The sequence below is a fragment of the Echinops telfairi genome, unplaced genomic scaffold, assembly GCF_000313985.2.
Source record: "Echinops telfairi isolate 266 unplaced genomic scaffold, ASM31398v2 ScPeMD7_7410;HRSCAF=8448, whole genome shotgun sequence".
Taxonomy (NCBI): domain Eukaryota; kingdom Metazoa; phylum Chordata; class Mammalia; order Afrosoricida; family Tenrecidae; genus Echinops; species Echinops telfairi.
This window is the reverse complement of record NW_022111310.1, coordinates 24,987,108-25,007,591: the sequence shown is the minus strand read 5'-3', so window position 1 is coordinate 25,007,591 and position 20,484 is coordinate 24,987,108. Positions and strand designations below refer to the sequence as shown.

The following is a 20,484-nucleotide window of genomic DNA, read 5'->3' as shown; positions in this document are numbered from 1 at the left end:
CCACATGTGATTATCGGCCAGGCTGGCACAATTAACTAACTCACCTGGTAACTCCTGAACATCACTACAGACGCCACCCTTAGGTCACCTTTGTGGGGCCTTACTTGGCCTACCTTAAGAGTTCCACCTCCTCTGTCTTTCTGAGTCACAGCACCAGTCTCGTCCCTCCCTTGTAGCACTGACTGCCTTTTTGCTGACGTCGCAGGGCCCACCTCTCTGCTTTCCCTGAGCGCTGACATCACTTGGCAGTCTTCTCTGAACCCAATGCCTTCGCCTGGTGCCTGGGTCAGTAAATACTTGTTGAGTGTGCGAGTAGTTGTATGGATTTGTGAGCAATGCAGAGATGTTCCGATCGCTAGCTTGTGTTTAATTGCTATAGGCAGCCAAATCTGGGAAGTAAAAGGAGTTTGTAACTGTAGGCCCAAGTTTTTTTCTTTTCTCCCCCTCTTTAAACCTAGCTAACTTTAATTAGGTTCATACATTCAGAAGACAGAGAACGCTCATGCAAATTAGTACTCTGATGAATGGCTCTGATCATAACTTATGATTTTGTGAATGGTGATTCTCAAAATACTTAGTGGATGGTATAGCACAGTCATCAGCCATCAGAACAGACTCAATAGTAAGGCTGGAGTGAGGGCTTATAGCAGCAGTTCTCAACCTGTGGGTCTCGACCCCTTTGGGTGTCAAACAACCCTTTCACAGGGGTCACCGTATTCATAACAGTAGCAAAGTTACAGTTATGAAGTAGCAACGAAAATAATTTTGTGGTTGGGGGGGTCACCACAACATGAGGAACTGTATTAAGGGTCGTGGCATTAGGAAAGTTGAGAATCACTGTCTTAGAGCCTGCCTAGGGGCCAGATACCACCAATTCTGTAATGACTGGATTATGGGGAGGGACCTTGGGAACAGGGGGAGTGGAGGTAGAGAGACTGTCAGTGTGGTCACCATCAGTCAGGGTCCGACTGCACAGCAGCTCACAGCAACAGCAATTAGCCGCTGTGCTGTGTGCCTGAGCAGTATCAGCCATTTTGAGGGCTGCCCAGTGGGAACACTTTCTGAACTCTTGCCACGGGGGTGTGGGGGGGAGGGGTTGCGTTTTGCTGTTTCTCCTGACAGCATGCCAGCCTGGACCAGTGAGCCGGGAACCAGGCCTCTCTTCTGGCTTTGTCACTTCACTTGGGTGCCCTGGGGCAAGCCTGATAGCTCCCAGAGGATGAATAGTGTGTGGTTCTAAATTGCATACTGTTCCTTGATTGAGTTGGGCTGCTAAGAGGAACCTTCAGAAGGTACCATCTATTTTGAAACAAGAGAGCAACCTGTCAGGATTTTTTTAGATCCACTGATTTGCATCACGGTTAGTGAAGCTTTTCTATTTTCACTCACTTTTTAATCATGACGAGGTTTCTAAAATGTTGAACAAAAGTGTTTATGAATTTATTAAACAGATGGAGTATTTAAAAACTTCACTTCACTTGGTTTATATTATTACCTGTGCTGTTTCATTTTGAGGTTTGTGCCCTCGGTGAGACCTGTAGTCTTGTAACCACAAGTGTAAAGTATTTTGTCCGTGGTTGGGTTGCATTCAGGTCTTGGGACTGTTCACATTAGCTGTAAAATACCCAGGTGTTTTAGCAAAGGTTTGAATTCTGCTTTGCAAGACTAGTTGTAAATTGTGGATAAATCTTAGAAGTTATCACTTAAGAACCATGAGTTTCTGGGGGTCAACTTAAGACATCTCAGTGGTCATACATACCCTTAGGGGTTTTTCCCCTAGCCCCATGCCCACCCACCAAAGGCTGCTTTTCAGGTCACAGTTCTTCCTGAGTAGCAGACATGAATTTCTTCTGCTGTGCCTTTGTTCATTTCGTGGTGATTTAGGATTTATTTTCTGCTCATTTCTACAAAGAGCTTGAGGCTACAACGATGTCTCCATAGACTCTGGGCTCTCTGCTTTCCCTCTGGTCGTTGTGTGATCCTGAGAATTAATCTAGATGAACAGGGAATTGAAGAGTAGAGCGAGCGTTAAACACACCGACCATATTTAACTTGCTACAGCCAGAGATTTATAGCTTGGTTATTGACATGGTTAGGACATAGCTGTCGCTGTTTCCCGAGTATTGAAATTAATGCCTTTGTTGCCGAGCTGTGGCATAGGGACTGAAATAGACACAGTCTATCTACCAGGCCACTGAAGTGCTGTGATTACCATTAAGTGTCTGTACGTGCCGGCTGGCTCTCCGGGTTGTGGTCTGCACCTTGCGTCCCTCCCTTCCAGCCATCAGGACAGCGTGGCACAGTAGAAAACACCCTGGTGTTGGTGTCCGAAGGCCAGTTCTGCTTATTAGCTCTGTGACCTTAGGCTAGCCACTTAATCTTACCAAAACTCACCTTTCTGATCTGTGAAATGGAACGCACTACGCAGAATTAGCTGAGCAGTTTGGAAATACCACGGGTGTCTTTGTTGAGGTTCTTTTGGTTTCGAGCTGCAGACACATTCAGAGTTCAAGGGAAGCCACAGAGAAAAAGGCTGTGTTTCTTAAGAACAGTCTCATAGATGCCAGGGAAGAGCTGAGCAGCCAGGCCTGGGCGAGGGTGGAGACTGGGTTGACCCCAGGGTCTCAGCATCTCAGCAATGGATGCTGTGGGCTCAAGGGCCCTGTTGTTGACGTGATGGGGACCTGATGTCTCCATCCAAGTCTCCAAGTTCCCGGGAGAGAATCTTAGTGGGTGCACGAGGGCTCAGGGGTTGACTCACAGAGGAAAGGGTGCTCTCTGGGATTCACTTTTATGTTTGAGGGAGTATTCTCAAGGGGGCAGTTAATTAATGGTGGCAAGCTGGATGGTCACCCCAAGGCATCTTCCCTTGTGCTGCAGATGTAGTGTTTGACACACAGTAGATGGGTGGCAAATGGTCGGTGTTCTGTGGGCTTGTGTCTTGGTGGTGGTGATGGTGGGGGTGGCATTTGGGGAGATGCCAGGGGAAGAGGAGGGTGATTGCTTCTGCTGAGCAGGAGCTTCGCATCACGTGTGTCTGGATAGCCTGGCCCTCTGCCTCTCTGTCAGTGGACGGAGGCCTGTTGGCTTCTCAGCCTTGCCGAGGGAGCCAAATGACTTCATTCTAATGGGGCTTGATTCAATGCAGGGAATTGGTGATTGTTGAAATGGGACCCAAATGGCTCCAAAGAGTTCATTTATTTAACATGGGTGAGCAATTTGCTTCTAGGAAGATGTTGACTCACTCTGCCTTCTATTATGCAAAACATCCACAGGAATTTCTACCCTTAGGGTTCTGCTCAGACCCTGTTGGTGCCTCTCGTCCTAGTAAATCATCCGTTCAGCATGTGTGCCAGACCCTGGGCTGCTGCCTTCAAGAAGCCCTCGGACCACTTGGGGAGGGCCAGCCGGCTGCAAACAGGTGGATGGGACCCTGGAGCTTGGTTCTGGTGGGAAGGTGAGAACAGGGGCTGTGGGGGCCTGAGGAAGGCACCACTCTTAGTCAGTGGACATGCTGGGGAAGCTTTAGAGGGATCCAGTAAGGTCCCCTCGAGAGGAGCGAGGGATGGAACAGACTCCCAGAAGGAGGTTGGAGTTGCTTCCCGAAACTCAAGTGGAGGGATTTTCCACTTCCCCTGAGATGGAGGGCCCGGAGGAATGAACAGAAGACAGATGATGGGAAGGACCTGAGGAGAGCTGTGGGCTTGGAAAACCTTGCGAAGGGTTGGAGGAGCTGCCAGAAAGAACAGAAGCCCACTGCCCGTTGGGGCCATAAGAACAGTGCTACTCATGTTGAGCACCCAGTGCTTTGCATCCTATAGGGGCAGTGAGCTCACCTTTGGTCCTCAGTTTCTTCATCTCTGTAATGGGGCTAGTAACACCTACTATGTTCCCTGGGTTACTGTGAGGGTTAAGTGAAAGCAGTTAGCCTAGTCGCTGGCAGTGCTCAGTGCACGGACATTCCAGCATCCTTCTCTTGCTGGCCTCTGTGTCCCTGACCCAGCCTCCTCTCTGCGATTCTCTGACTGGGGACAGTGGGAGCTGCAGGAATCCTGCATGAGGGTGTGACTGCTTACAGTATTGGGGAGCTCACTGTGCCATTTCTAGCTGTCAAGGTGACTAATTTCTCATGGCTGCACTAAGTGGTTGAGCACTTCAGAGACCTATAAGCAGCAGGCGGTCCTTTGGTGGTTTGTTTTTTTTTTGGTTCAGGGCTCCATGCTAGACAGTACTCTCTTCAGTCGGGGTTCTAACCCAAGATCTGTTTCTTGAAAACAGCAAAAGCAACAGCAACAAAAACCACTTAAATGCTTATGTATCAGACTATAAAGGACAGCGAGGATGCTGAGGGTGCAGTGGTCAAGTGCTCTGCTACTAACCAAAAGGCTGCTGCTTACGGCCACCCAGCAGCTCTGCGGGAGAAAGACCTGATGATCTGCACCTGTAGAAATCACAGCCCAGGGAACCCTGTGCTACTGCTGCGTGTAGCTGGCTCATAGCGGCCCTGTAGGATGGGGTAGAACTGCCTTGGTCTCCTGGAAATAAAGAGGCTAAAACTTGCTTCCTGTTCACATCACACATCCCCTGAATTTTACTCCTGCTACAAACCCCTGTCCTAGAGGTATCTTAGCTCTGAGCACATATTCCCAAGTTGATTGAAACTCACATACTCCCAAGTTGATTGAAACTCACATACTCCCAAGTTGATTTCAACTCACAGCAAGCTTGTAGGACAGAATAGAACAGCCCTGGAGGGTTCCCAAGGCTGTGACTCTTTTGGAAGTAGACTGCCTCATCTTTCTCCCTTGGGCTAGCTGATGGATTTGAACCACCGACTTTGCAGTTATCAGTCAAGGGCTTTAGTCACTGAGCCACCAGGGCTCCTTGGAGAGATTATAGGTCAATGTGAAACTCAAAGGCTTTCTGCAGCTCTAGTAGCTCCACTGCTTGAAACTCTTCCCCAGCATTTAAGAGAGTGCCCAGCTATGTCAGGAACTGTGTTAGGTGCTTGATTCATGTTAACTTTATTTAACCTTTTTTTTCGTTCTGATTTTGAGATCATCAGACCCACTCACTCTTCACTTAGCCCCCTTTAGAGCAGAACGAGAAAGTCCTTGTCCAGGCTCACACATTGCCATTCATGAGAGTCCGATCTCCCGACTTCCCTAACCTGGCTGTTTGTGAGCGTGGGAACACCTCCTGTGGATGCGTCGGGGTTTCTTTGCAGTTCGTTGCAGCAGACGGCAGCTTGGACAGGAATGGCTCGGTCGCGTTTCTGTGCTCATCTCCCTGTGTCCTGTCAGAGGGGTACGATTTTGCTGTGTCCCGTGACTGGTCATAAACTTGGATAACTTTATGAAGACAGTATGTGTCAGGTGTCTCCACTAGACAGTTAATCTTTTTTCCCCCCCTCTTTATAATGGTGGAAACCATTTCTTTTAGAAGAAGGAAAACAAAATGAATCCCAACGATGTGGAGATGAAAGATGTCCCAAATGTCCAACTTTTCCAAAATGCTCTGCCACTCCATCCCTGCCGTCAACCAGCGCCTCTCCCCATAGCAGAGCCCCTTACGTGCCAGGGCTCTGCAGTTCGCTTCAACAGCTCTGAAGAAAGGACTCACGTGGCTGTGGGTGCTGTTCATCCCACATCTGAAGTTCAAACATATGTCTGGAGCATCCTTTTCCTCCGCAAGGCTGTGGCAGCTGGTGAGATCAGCTCAGGGGACAGACCGCCACTCAAGTCCTAAGAACTGGAGGATAGGCAGAAATGAGCCAGACAGATGCAGAGCCCAGAGCCCAGAGCGAGCAAGTCCCAAAGTCCAGACTAGTCTCCTTGCTTCTGTGCATGCTCAGTCAAAAGGAATGGCTGTGATGGAGGTGTGGCTTTCACCTCCTGTAGACCACTACCTCTCGGAAACAGAGGGTGGGGACTTGAGGCACATCTTCCAGTCTGGTGGAGACTAAGACTCTGTCCCACTTTAACCCTGTCCATTAGCATAACAATTCCCTTGAAAGTGGGATTTTAATCGCCAGTGTAGAGGTTTGAATTTCCAGTGTACCACACAAAGCAGGATGGCTAGAAGGGCCACGTGGAGGAAGGTAAAGCGCAGTAATTATATGTATTTCAGGGGACGGGTTTGGGTTCCCTGAAATCTTGGCACTCTTGAGATTTCCACCCACCAGTTGTAGCACTCAGTGATGTTTCTTAGCCAAATTATTGATTATTATGGTGTTTGGCAAATGGTGACTTTTATATTCCTCTCATTCCTTGTATCTTTGTTAGTTGGCAGTTGAATGTAAGTACACATCTCTTTCCTCATTGATTCATTTAGTTGTGTATATTCCTATCACTATGGGTACATGACCTGCTGTTTTACTCAATGGGTTGTAATCGATCAGTATTATGGCATGATGGGTCACTTTTTATATGGCCTCTCTAATCATGGTCTTGTGACTCCTATGATTGGGTGGTACTGTGCAAATAAGATGTTTAAGTTCATCAAGGGGATTGGACATAATGCTTGTTAATAATGCAAATAAGCTATATGGTACCCTATGGGAATGGGGTCATATAAATAAGGTGTATGGAACCTTAACAAGGGGATTGGTCAGGGTTACCATTTTGCTAGGCTTAAAATAAGACATCTCAGAAGTAGACGGTGGTGGGTGGGGGTGAGATACTCACTACCACCACAGAAAACAGATAGGAGGAGCACAGTGCATCCTTTGAACCTGGGGTTCTAGGAGACTCTACTAGCCCCACTGAGACCCTCCTAGACCTGAGAGACAAGACAGCAGCTAACATTGGAGGTGGTGCAAGGAGAAGCTGCAGCAAATGTGGTAGGCAGCTGGCGGCAGCAGAAACAGGAGAAGCCATCCTGGCCTTCAGGCAGCAGGCTAACTGGCTGAGGTGGATGCCTCCCTGTGTTAGTGGAGCTCCATTTGCCAGCCCATGGAACTAGAGGGTGAAGTGTCTTTGGGCCCTAGGCGGAGTGGAGCAGGGTGTGTCTGGACATGTAATGGTGGAGGTAAAGAGCTTTTCAACAGGTGTCTAGGCTGGGCCAGCCTAAGAGGGCCAATAGGCCAATGGCCAGGGAGAGGCTTTCCTGTGGTGTGGTTGAGATGTCCTGACCAAAGAACTCTCTCCTCAGTTGTTCCTGGCCCTGGTTTGCAACCTGTTACCTCCTTAAAGAACCCCATAATCATAGCGAGTATGCTGGAGTCCTGTGCGAGTCTGTGGTCCCTGCAGCACCTCACTGCTCCGATGAGAGGGCTGTGGAAGGGGTGGTTGGTGTCCGAGCGGGCAAAGGTCAAAGAGAGGAGACGTGTCTGACCTCTACTTCCTAGGAATCAGCCTGTGGCTGTTTCTGATAATGCTTCTCCTCCTCCAGGAGGAGGTCAGACAGGGAGGTCAGGTGCTGCCACCACCCCGGTTTTACAACTATCACTATTTATTTGTCCCAGACTTGACTGGCTGAAGTCACATCAGTGTGGCTTCTGTGCCCTTTTGGCAATACTCCATGTTAATTTTTTCATCTTATCTTCTGGCACGACAAAATGCTATCGACCACTCTGTGACCTCCATTATTTACTGTGCCCTGTTCCTGGAATCAGGCTCTTCTCCAAGGATCCCCGACTCCGCATAGACATATTTACCTTTCCCCTGCTGCGTCCCGAGGATGCACAGCTAGAGGCTGGCAGAAATCCAGCTCCGAGTCCCATTCTCCTCACTCGGTCCTGCATGCCTCCACAGCGCTCTGAGCTTTGTCCCCAGGCTTCAGAGCAAAAGTGAGTGTGTAAAGATCCTCCCTGCCACATCGTGAAGACAATGAGCATCCGCCCCGAGGGCGGTAGTGTCATGATGGGCACGCCGGATGACTATGATGATTCTTTCATTTAAACAGCTGTGAGTGTTCAAAGCCCTGTTCTTGGCCTTGTTTTTGGTTTAGAGATGGCTGGTCATTCCCCACTCCTCCTGTAGGTGGTGCTCTCTGCCTGCGGCCTGAGCCTGAGCCTGGCTCCGGGGCTCACTTCAGTACAGGTTTCAAAACCAGAACTATCCACATATATTGCGTAATCTAAGGATGTGCTCTTTAAACAAAATGTCTGTTGCCTGCTATCATTCCTAGGAAAAGCAGCAGTCAGACTATGAAGAGCTGACTCAAGCTCTAGAGAAAGAACAGGCCATCTATTCCCGCCTGGTGAAGTCTCTGCCGGACTCTGACAGGTAAGTGCTTCTGTTTGCGCATCAGGGACCCGTGTGCGCATGCAGCTCGCAAGACGCCTTGCGTTTCTTGAAGCAGCCAAGCCCCACTGGTTTGCCTAGGAAGCTTATGAAGTGCTTGGACGCGGAACACTTTACTTAAAAATCAGCTAGGCTCCCCCCACCAACCCCCTGCCATTAAAAAAAAAAAAATTCAAATCAAGAGTGGCCTGATCTGCGACATAAAACTTAGAATAATAATAATTACTTAGATTTTAATGGCACTGTATTATACATATAAAAAGTGCTTTCATGTGTGTCATTACATATTAATTCTCACAGCCATTCTGTGCGCTAGGTACTGCTGTGATTCCCTATTGAACAAAAGGCCGTCATTGCTAAGAGAGGTTGTAGAACTTGACCAAGGGCACCCAGAGTGAATGATCCACACACAAACACGTTTCTGCCGTGCAACCCGAGGATTCACAGACTTGCTGGCGCATGATTGGTGCTAGTGAGTTTGAGTGGGCGTGCCTGGGCTGTGGTTGTCCCCACGGCTGTCCCCTACCTCCTCCACCTCTGTGACCATGGGCCAGCTTCTTGTCCCCTGGCCTCTGTCTGCCCACGTGTAAGCAGAGCGTTGGACTCAGATTTCTGACATGAGGACATCACCTCTCTGCACACTGGGATAGTTACAGTTGCAGGATGAGATGTCTAGGGTTTGCGTCAGGACATTGCAGAGTGGAGAGGTAGGTGGGGACGTGAACAGAACGAGGTTGGCCATAACACCTGGTTGTGGGGTGGGTGGGAGCAGATCGGGGTGAAGCGACTCATTATGCCAGTGTGAATTTGTATTCTTTGGTGTATGTCCACGGCTTTCCATAATCAAGTTTTTGTTTTTTTGTTTAAAAACATCTTTCGCTGTTTTCCCCCTGTGCCTTTCTCTCTGTCTCTGAGGAATTGTTCATTGTTCCCTGGTGCTGCCGCTTGCTCTCCCACTAGCGACCCTTGTCAGGAGGCCCCAGCCAACCCTTTGGGAAGAAGGGCACCCTTTGCGTTGTTGTCCCTGTACTGCTCTGCCTCCCATCTAGATGAGCTCCTGAGGGCAGAGCCCTGTCGGTCTGCTCGGTGTCTCCCAGGGCCAGTCACAGGACCTGGTGTGGAGCAGGCCCTTGAATGGCTCAGTGGATGAATGACCTCCTAACACGCATCTTCTAAATTGTGAGCTAATTTTCAAATTTAAAAATCTGAAATGAATTCTGAGAAAATGAAAACATCCTGATGAAATTGTCCTAGAGCCGAGGTGACTCTCTGAATGGGAACCTTTTCAATAAGCCTCAGCTGCTAGTTGGCTTCCCTGGGAGGAGGAGGAAGAGGAGGAGGAGGGGCTCAGTAATGCAGGAAGCTCTGGCTGGGCACACGCAAAGCTTGCTGTAATTGGGCAGCTTCTTGGGGTGGAGCCAGATCACATTCTGAGCACTGAGAAGCCCTGTGGATGGACACAGTTGCTCTCAAGCCCTCCCCAGCCTCCTGGCTGGCTCTGAGTTTCCCAGTCTCTTTCCCACAGAATCCAAGCATCGGCTGCCACCCAGAGCTGGTGTCTACAGAGATGCTCGAAAGGGTTCTTGTTTGTCTTCAGAGCCACAATGCAAGGGGGCTTCAAAGAGTGTGTGGGAAAAGTGGAAAGAATAGATAATGGATTTTCCCCCATGCACTTTTTGAAGTCCCTTTGTTCATGTGGCATGAGCCACGTCCAAGCCCAGCTCTGCCCCTTCCCAGCTCTGAGCTCCAGGGTCATTTGTTGTCACCCGAGTCTCAGGTTCTGTGCCTATGGAGTAGAGATGGGCCTGCCTACCACCTGTTTTTCTCCAGAGCCTCCAGGGCTTGTTTTGAAGTCAGAAATGATACCTGTGAAGTCCTGGCACTCGCTGGCATGCCGGCAACACTCAGTAAATGGTGACACTCATTAAAAATAGCAACAACGCGTAATGAAATGTGTACATATCCAGCAATAATCCCAACACGCACAAAGGCAGTGCGTCAGCCGGCTTTGCGTCTTCAGACCGCGGCCTGTGCAGAGCGCAGACTTGTGGGTGGGCTAAGGCAGGTAGAGAGCATGGTTCGCTCACTGGAAACTGGGAGTCAAGAGGGGGGTGGTGTGAGGGTGGGGGTGATGGCGGGGCATGACTCTAGAGACATGAGCTGTACTTGATCCTAAAATGGGAAGGGGATGGTCACGAGGAAGCAGACCAATCACCGGCCAGTGTGAGCTCCATCCTTTCTTTGTTACGACCTCTTCTTGACACTACACTCAGCAGTCACTAGCTCTGCTCGTTAGAGAAGTGGACATCTGCTCTCTGAGCTGCGGCGGTCGTAGTGCCCAGGCTTTTACAGTTAGGAAGGATCTGAGCTCCAACTTCTCTGGGTGCCAAGCCTAGATCCTCGCAAATAGATCCCTTCTCTCGAGAACGAGTGCAACTGATCCTTGCTTGCAGCCTGACGTTTCTAAACCGCAGCACCGTGGCATCTTGGGCCGGGTCGTTTTTGTTGTGGGGCTGTGCGCTGGGGGCTGTTCAGCAGCACTCTTGGCTCTTCACCACTCGATGCAAGTCGTACCTCCTCAACCCCCCACCTGTGACCTAATGGTGGCCCCGTGAGAGACAAGCACGTCTCCGGAGCAGCTCATGCGATGCAGCAGTGTTGTTCCATTAACACCACCATTTGTCTGGGACTTCTCAGGGTCATGCAGAAGGAGGGAAACGGTGCTGTTGGGAACATCTTGTGGGTGCTAGGTTCTCAGCTCAGCCCCTTGACTCATAGCATCTCATTTAATCCACAGTCGTCGTTTGAAGGAAAGGCATTGTCATCTCCATTTTATGCAGACGTGGGGGATCAGGGCTCAGGCAGCTTACTGACTGTGGCTGCCATTCTGAGCTTGGTTCTGACTCGTTTCTGCTTGCCTCCCCCGAAAGAGGACTCTGCCGTGCTTTGGTTTCCTTGTGATTGAAGCGTCTTTGTTCCCCAGCACGCCGCACCTTGCAGAGATCTGGGTGCTGGAAAAAAGCAAATGACAGGCTTGGAGCAGCGCCTGTGTACTCCTCACCCTGTCAGAGAAGGGAAGCGGCGGTGAAGCAGTTAGCTTTTCCCTGTCCTAATCGCAGCAGTTCCGCTAAAACAATCTCCTCTTTTTTTTTTTCCTTCCTTAAGCGAGTGCTGTGTGACACCTCTGTGAGGCTTTCCATCAGCCTTACAAATTGATCATTATGATTGTCTTGAAATGGAACTAGGTACAAGTTGCTAGTGGGGCCCCCTTTCCTTGCATGAAGACTGCTTCACAATGAACCATCCTCAGAGCAGCGAGCACAGAAGATTAGACATAATGGTTTATTTTCCTTCCAACATATGTTGATTTATGTGTTGGGGGATGGAGCTGAAGGAAGCATTTGAAGGAGAAGGGGGTCTTCTGCCTGGGGCACACGTTCGTTTTAGAGCCATGGTTCCTGATTGTCATGAGGCTGTGGGGCCCCCTGCCCCCTTAAAAATGCATTATGCTACAATGTACATGATAAGTTGTTGGGCATTTGGACCGCGTCTAAGTGTGCTGTCGAGGGACCTTACTACAGCTCCCACATGGTGCTTCGCGCACCCCACTGTCCACATCTGGAAGTTCTCTATCATCTCTGACAGACACACACGCAGTACCCCTTGGGCAGTAAGAATCCCGCAGTCCCTCCTCCTCACGGGCCCTGGGAACACTCGCAAACTTTCTTCTGTCTGCATTTGCAGAGAGGTATTTATTTCTAGGTATTTCAGATCTAGAGCATATAGTGGGATCTCACAATACTCTCTTGTGTGATGGACTTCACTTAACATATCACTGTACACCCCCCACCCCGGCCCCCTTGTTGTCTCATGCATGTAGGTCCCTTTTTGAAAATCTGATAGAAGTCTCCGAGTTCTCTCCCTTGAAAAATTCTCATATTCATAAAAGTTTACAGGTTATCACAAGGTGGGATGGATTCTTAGAGAGTTGTCGGTTAGATTTTAGACCCTAACCAAACCCATTATCATCTAATTGATTCCAACTCGTAGAGACCTTATTGGACAGACTAGAACTGCTCCGAGGGTCTCCAAGACTCAATCCTTACAGGAGCAGGATGCCACCCCTTTCTCCTGCGTTGCAGCTGGTGGATTGATGGCAGCTCAGCTCTTAACCCAGTGTGCCACCAGGCTCCTCAGGTATTAGGCAGAGAGTGATCAGCTCTTTTTGTGTCTAAACAACGAGACTTTCTAATCTGTTGGTATATTTTCACTAACTCAGCTCATTACCATCGGGTCGATGCTGACTCACGTGACTCTCTAGGGCAGGTTAGAGCGGTCCTTGTGAGTTTCTGAGGCTGTAACTCTTTAGAAAGCCTCACCTTTCTCCCACGGAGCTGCTGGTTTTGAACTGCGGACCTGGTGGTTTGAAGCCAAATGATTGGTCACACCCCGTGACCAGTAGTTATACTGCTGTGGATCCTGCAGGCAAGTAACCCGAATGGCCAACAGGGCAGTAGGCGCAGAGACGCACAACCAGATGTCAGTCATGCCACTCAGCCTTGTGCCTCTGAGAACTGGCTTTAATTGGACCAGGTGCCTGCCAGTTGGTTATCAGGAGCAATCCAGAGCCCGCCCTGTCACTCTGTATTGACTGCAGTGGAAGGCACGTGTGACTATTACAATGTAACTGAAGTGATAGTGATAGATGTTCAGTTTGTTGCTGTGCTAGCCCCACATTTCAAGTGTCCAGTAGCCACATGTGGTTGGTTCGCATATCCTATGTCAGCACAGATACAGAACATTTTCACCACCGAGAAGCTTCGGTTTGGGCAGTGTTCCTCAAGAGTTATGTGAGTTCTGGGATGCATTTTCATGGCCTCCTTTGAGGTCTGGGCGTCTGGTTCAATGCAAACTGCCTGCACATCTCAGCTCCAGTATCACTTTGTGAGTTCTGTGCATTTGTGAGCGGCTACCCCGTCCCTGTAGAGTTGGCTCCTAAACAGGTCCTTCTTTCCCACCTGTTGTTGACTGACTCGTCTTCTTCTCTCCCTACTGCCCTTCACTCCCACCTCCAGTATTACCTCCTTTATGATTAACACAAGGCATGACTTCTCTCTCTCCCTTCTGAAGTCTGGATTTCAGGACAGCAGGCCCTGGGAAGCCCCTCCCCTTTTCACTCAAGCCCCTTGAAGATAGTGTTGCAAACACAAAATTCTCGAGACTCCACCTAGTTACATCTTTAATAAAAAGCTTCAAATGCCCTAAATGCCCCCCAAGAGGATGAGTTAAAGTAAATGAGCACTCCCTGAAATTAGTCTTTTTTTTTTTTTTTAACATTTTAATAGGGATTCATACAATTGTTATCCCAATCCATACACACATCAATTGTGTAAAGCGCATTTGTACATCGTTTCTCAAAACATTTTCTCTCCGTTGAAACCCCCGACATTAGGTCCTCATTTTCCCCTCCCTTCCCGCTCCCCCCTCCCGCATGAGCCCCTGATAGTTTATAAATGGGTATTTTGTCATATCTTGCCCTGTCCGACGTCTCCCTTCATCCACTTTTCGGTTGTCTGTCCCCCAGGGAGGAGGTCACACACAGTTCCATGTAATCGGTTCCTATAGACACTCACAAGGATGCTAGCAAAGAAGTGCCAAATCGGCAGGGGAAGAGCCGAGTGAGGAGAGTGAAATTCACTATTGCATGTCTAGTTCTCTTTCAACCCTGTCAAAGTAGGTGCTTGGAAAAGATAGGAAATACAGTCTTCCACGTGGTCTATTGCTAGTGGGGGCATGATACATTTTGTCTAATACATATATATATTACATGTTAAGGCTTTAACATAAGTATGTATTGAATGACCAGCAAAAACCACAAGGACATTGAGATCAAAGGAAGACTTGCTGGGCTTTGAATCCTAAAGCACAACAAGGGCTGTGTTAGAATGTCCGATGTCTTATTTTCACCAAGTCCCAACATCCTGCAAGCTGAGCTCAGCCACATTCGGGCCCTGCGGAGGCAGCTGGAGCAGGAGGTGCTTTCCTATCGGACTCTGCAGAGGACCTTGGAGGAGCAGATCAAAGCAATCCGGAGGCGGGAAGGTACATACGCTCTTGGGTGGCCCTGACCGAGCTATAAGTGACCCCTCCATGACGAGGTGAGTGAGGCACCTGGCTCTTTGGCCCTCATAACACTCAACCAATCAGAACAAAGCAACTCACTGCCCTAGAGTCCGTTCTAACAGCCCAGAGTGGCCCAGCCTGGAAATCTTTACTGGCCCAGAAAGCCTCATCTTTCCCCCAAGGATGTCACACGTCTCACCGTGTGGTTCGCAGTCCAACGCGGAACCCACTATGCTGCCAGAGCTCCCCGGCCTTCGTAATGGAGACCAGCAAACAAACAAACAAATGATCCCCCAAGCTTTAAGAAACCAAACCCACTACTGTCAACTCGACTCCTAGCAGCACGCACTAGAGGACCGAGGCAAGCTGCCTCACAGGCTTTCCAAGGCTGTGAGTCTCTGACAGCGCACTGCCATCCCTTTCCCTGCAGAGTGGCGCCTGGGTTAGAATAGCTGACCCTTTCCCCACCAGGGCCCCTGGAGTTCCTCCCCGGACTAGAAAGGCCCAGTCAATTGTGTTTATTGTGCAGCAGGTCTGCCGCAGGGTTCCTTTCTTGCTGTCTGTATTAGTGCCTGCAGCTTTCGACGCTCCTAGCTCTCGGTGACCTCAAACCCCCAATCGCTGATAAGCAGTTCTCGTTGTCCACAGCATCTGAGCAGTGCCTACTGCAGCACCCACTGCCGAGAGCCAGCTCTGCAGACACACAGAGGACTGAGATGACTCTTTCCTGCCAAGATACTGCGGCTATTTAGTAGTGTCGTGACGGCAAGCGAGTTCATTTGGGGAGGGCTGTAGGGTGAGGGTCTGTGGTCCTTGCAGTGCAGTGGCATCACGGTGATACTCGGCTGTGCCCCTTGGTAGACCATGAATCCCTTCCAGCCTGGTTCTGTGTCTTACTCCTTTCTGGATCACAGTGGCAGGCCCTTTAATACCCTGTCTCTTCCCCTCCCAGTCATTTATGAGAGTAGGTATAACTCCATCTGACAGAGTCAGGGCTGGTTTGCCTAGGGTCCCACAGGTTTCTACCCAGTCTGCCTTTCAGGGAAGTCTATAGCTCCTCCCAGTACCTTGCATGGCTCATCAGGCAGATCAGTTCTTCCCAGCCCTGTCACATGAGGTAATGCCGGTCGACATGCCTTTCTCAGTAAATGCCCTGTCTCTCCTCTGCACCTTCTGTAAGCAACTGAACTTCTCTGCATAGGAAGCAGGCCCATCCTAAGGCTCCCGTTGTGCTACCTGTGTGCTGCCAAAGGGCCTCACATCTTGGATCAGCAGGCACTTTTTGCACTGGGTGTGTTTGCTCCCCATGTGGGCTCGAGCCCCCCCAGGCAAAATCCACCAGGCCCTTTTATTTTCCCAGAGTCCTACCTTTGAGGGTCACATCTGATTTCCTTGCCTTCGCGCTTCCTCGTTTAAAGTGAAATCACCGTTTGCCCATGCCACTCAGAAAGGTCGCCAGGCACAGCACTTGGTATGCAGATTAGAATTCAGAATCGGCCACATGCACGCCGACAGCCCAGGAGGAAGCTGTACATTGAGACAGCAGCCTGCAGAGAGAGAAGGAAAGGGGCTTTCGCCCCAACGGCGGTGCTAGAAACCCTCACCCTCCGTGTGTATTTATCCTGCTCCCCACTCAACGGACTCGAACGCCCCAATGGCGGTGCTAGAAACCCTCACCCTCCATGTGTATTTGTCCTGCTCCCACTCAACGGACTCGAAATGGATTGCACTAGGGTTGGCCCTGGAAGGAGCTGCGACTGATTCTCTCATACACCCCCTCCCCTGCTCTTTCTTTTGCAGAAGAAGCATTTTCATTTTATAGTGATCAAACATCTTATTTGAGCATTTGCCTTGAAGAGCACAGTCGGCTGCAAGTGGAGCACTTTTCTCAAGAAGAGCTAAAGAAAAAGGTATCGGCCTCATAACCTTTCGTGCTTCGTAGGTTCTTCATGGTCTCTCCGCTGATCAGAAGTAGAAGCAGATTCTAAAAGCCCTTTCTTCTCCCTGCCTTTCTGTCTTTTCTCCTGTTGATGTTCCTGGAAGCCCCCCCCCCGCCCCCCCCCCAGGTCTCACACACGCCTTTTCAGGCAAACCCCTATGATCTAGGAAAACCCCTAGGATCACCCTCCATGGAGACTTGGTCATCGTTCTCTCAGTCCCGGCACCTCCCTTCCTGTGGCCCTCCTGCTGCTGTCAAATGGAATCTGACGCACAGCCACCCCGTGGGATGGAGTGGAACTGCCCCGTGGGGTTGTCTAGGCTGTGAGCTCTCAGGGAGCAGCGGAGTGCTTAACCATTGTGCCACCTGAGTGCCTTCTGTTCTCCTAATGATCTGGAGCTGTCGGTTCCTCTTCTGGGCCCTTCCAGAGGCTGAGAACATCTTACAGTTGGCAATTGTGCTATATTCCTTTCTCTTTAAGGAATATGGGCTATATTCTTTCCAAGTACCTGGAACATATGATTGGAGTCAATAGATTAATTTTGAATGAATAAAGCCTTGGGTTTGATCAATACATTTCCCCTCCCTCCTGAAACCAGAAAGGTTTTATAATGTTTTGGTTAGAGTGGTTTCTAGGGTTCCAGGGTTCTCAGAGCCATGGGTAAGAGTAAGAAGTGTGAACTCAGAGGAGGCTGGGTTATTTATTGTAACATTAGCCTAGTGTGTGGCTGAGATTCCATTCTGTTGGGGGATATTTTAATTCTTTTAGAAGGAACAGGTAAACAAGCCATTGACCGCTCTATGGAATATGAGGAGGGTTACTGTAATAGGCAGGTGGGCATATAAGGCATCCAGGTAGCAGGGAAGGAGAGATGAACTGTGTTTGCAGGAGGGGTGGGGCTGGGTGTACCAGGCAGCACTGCTGCCCTTGGGGAAGTACTTGGATGGCACCACGTTCAGATTCACGGCTCTCAGTAACCCATGTTACAGATGAGCAAGCTGAGGCTTAGCTGGCATCCTGTTCAGTATCTCTCTGCTTGCAAGTGGTGGCTCTGGGATTGGGAGCATATAGGCATGCTGAGGCTCCCGCGTATCTGCGGTGCTGAAGAGTCCTCTGGAGTCAGCCTGCAACGAGGGCCATGGTCCTGGGAAGCCGGGGGCAGCTGCTGGGTCGCCAGGCCTCTGCGCTCTTCTTGCCTAGGTCAGCGACCTTGTCCAGCTGGTGAAGGAACTCTATACAGACAACCAGCACCTGAAGAAAACCATCTTTGAGCTCTCCTGTGTGAGCGTCCAGGGAAGTGACAGACTTGAGTCAGCAGACCAATTGGAGGTAAGAAGAAACATTCTTATTATATGCCAATTAGCACATTTCTCAAAACTGCATCTGCCCTTGGGGTGGGGGTGGGGGGCAGGGAGCTGCGGTGGTGGTGTCTCTCATCAAATCCCCTTTGCTGTTGGTAGGGTTTTGAGGGGTCTGTTAGGTCAGCAGGCCTGTCCACTGGCTTCCCCGGGTTGTGGGCCCCACCTGCATGGGTATATTCAGTATACTGGGATGCTTTTGGCTGCAAGTCCAGGCCTGGCTGAGGACTGTAGATGGCATATTAAGGTGAGTGGCTTGGTTTCACAGAGGCTTGGAGAGTTGTCACATCACCAGGAAGTTAGGGTGGGACGGATGCAGTCCTAATGATTTTGTTGACATTGGAAAACAGATTTGCAAGCACATGTTTTTCATTTGCTTTTTATTTTCTGGTCTGATTTTTGTGCATCTTCGTCTCAAACGAATGGCATCTTGACATCTGCATTTAACCAAGCATGTGGTGCCTTTCCATGCTTACCCAGCACAGAGGACAGGACAGCACGTAACGAGATCATGTCCCACCAACCCAAAAGTCCACCTTCCTGTCTATGGGAAATTTTCAGTTAGCCGGTGGCATTTGAAAGTCCCCCAAAGACTGTGAAAGGTTCAGTAGTGGCCACGGCGGCTGGGTGCTCTCTTCCTTTAACCCCGCCTGGGGGAAAGGGAACGGCAGCCGCACTCACCCAGATGGCATAGTATCTCTGATGCGTCCTGTCGGAGTTTCTCTGTTCTTGATTTGTGTCGCACAGCCGTTGTTGAGGCCGTTCCGACTCAGAGCCACCCTTTGTGTAACGGGGGAAGCACCCCCAGACCTGCCCCGTCCTCACAAATGCTCTGCGGGAGCCCACTGCTGTGTCAGTCCAACTCATTGAGGGATGGTACGGTCAGAGGGGCCGTAAGTAGTGGTAACGAGGAAAGGAGAAGGCATGCCGGTCTCTCTCCGCAGCCCTTTGCTTGGCCTCAGCCCTCTGGGAAGAGCCTCGGTCCGTGACTGTACTGGGTCAGATCTCCCCATAAAGGGCATTGGGCATTTTGGTACTTGCGTCTTCCTGGAATTTCTGGGTTAGGGTTATCCGGAACTTAACCTGGAGCCCCATGTAAGTGGCAGGCTCGGAGTTGTTGCATCATTGCTTGGGAAAGATTTGCCAGCCCTGCAGCTGTCTCCTCCTACCTTCAAAGTGGGCAGTGCTTGAAGGTATGTATGCTATGCTCTGGCCATCTGTTCTCTTTGAGAGAGGAAACATTATTGATCCTAGCCTCCAGGGCTCCAGATAATTTTGAAAAGCAAGAATATCTGCAACCCGTTTACAGAGAAAGCAGTCTTCTGGCTTGCTTCCTCCGAAGTGGCAATTTTAATAAGCAGATCTTTCTTCACTACTTCGTTTAAGTCTTAAATGGCGAGTTTTGTTTGTTCATTTGCCCTTTGAAAGAAATCTGTTAAATGTCCCATTATGTCCTCTGGAGAACAGAGGCTTTTTCCTCTTCCCACTCAAAAGACCTCAATACCAAGCGATTCAGATTTGAGTCATTTGTCAGATTGCACTTCAATTTCATGTTCCTTCTGAATAGCCGTGTCCTTTGTAGCACAGTTGCCCATTTTCCTCAAGTGCGTGATGGGGAGCTCTGCATGGCAAAGATGAGGCACCCACGGCAGTCTTGAGCTGAGCGTGGAGAGGGCATGAGGGTTGGGGGTGGGGTGGCAAGGAGGAGAGCCTGCCATTCCCGGGAGCCCCTGAAGCTGGGTTTGATCCTAAGCCAGGCAGCAACAGGCCAGAAATGGCGTCGGAGGTCCACAACATTTCCTGAGCAGCAGTGGGACGAGCAGAGTAGGGCCTGGTCCGGCTCCTGCTTCCTAGGATCCTGCAGTCCAAAGAAAGGGGCATGAACCCTGCAAGCATATGTCATGTTTTGAAAACTCGTTACTTTTCTCCAGTATTTAATGAGTCCACTATATGACATCTGGAAGACATTTAGGAAACAGAGATTACTCCTAATCCCATCCCTGTAAAACAGGCGGAGTGAATGAAGGTTTTGGAATACTTCCTTTTGTATATGAACATGTGCACGCATACACCTATATGAGAGGACGTCAAAACATCCATGGGAGAATACTGTATCTTTTAATTCTGTTTTTCCACAAACTTTGGGAAGCCCCCTTCATGCTGTCATACAGTTTTGTTTCCTGGGGTTTTTTGGTTTGTTTTGGTTTTTTTCCCCCCAGTTGCCTGAAAGCCAGAGCATCCTATTCCATTCATCTTGTGACTACATGGAAATTTAACTTACTTATTGTTGGACTGTGATTTCTGTGACTCACTATTTTAAACAACACAATGAGCATATTTGGACACACATTTTTCCGAGTTTAGAATCTTTTCTTTAGGCAATATTCATGAAATATAGGTATAAAATTGGTAAGAAACTTACACCTCTTGAAAGAAGATGTGTAACTATTTTGAAGGCCCTGGATATAGTTTGGCCATTTCTTTTCAAAATGGTCGTCCTGGTGCAGAGCCCCTTACCAGGTGGGAACACCTGTCCTTTCTCCCCGCACGATGAGTAGCATTTACAAACGACTCCAACACAAGTGTCTGGATGTCTTACTGTGCATTTGAAAAATCTTTCATGAGGTTATCTGTCTCCTTACATTTATTTGCTTGACATTAATGTATAGATTAGAGAATCATTTAATTGAGAGTTGGCACGTGTCCGTGATGGCAGCAGACTACGATCTTGGTACTGAGGTGTCTGCCAACTGTGCCTCAGTGACACATGGAAATGCTACCTCTAAGGCAGTGTTCTCAACCTCCCTAATGCCGCGA

At 49.5% G+C, this 20,484-nt stretch overlaps 1 protein-coding gene across 6 annotated transcripts in view; it reads left to right on the top strand.

Annotated features, from left to right (window-relative positions):
- CDK5RAP2 (CDK5 regulatory subunit associated protein 2) overlaps nucleotides 1–20,484 on the top strand; it is a 209,163-nt gene that overhangs the window by 102,722 nt on the left and 85,957 nt on the right. For all 6 annotated transcript variants that reach the window (XR_006680712.1, XM_045296558.1, XM_045296557.1 and 3 more), the window contains 4 exons: nucleotides 8,131–8,228; nucleotides 14,218–14,348; nucleotides 16,170–16,279; nucleotides 17,510–17,638. Coding sequence is in view for 5 of the 6 variants with exons in the window: in XM_045296558.1 (XP_045152493.1) it covers nucleotides 8,131–8,228; nucleotides 14,218–14,348; nucleotides 16,170–16,279; nucleotides 17,510–17,638 (468 nt within the window). In the remaining variant the exon portion in view is untranslated. The remainder of the gene's footprint in view (nucleotides 1–8,130; nucleotides 8,229–14,217; nucleotides 14,349–16,169; nucleotides 16,280–17,509; nucleotides 17,639–20,484) is intronic.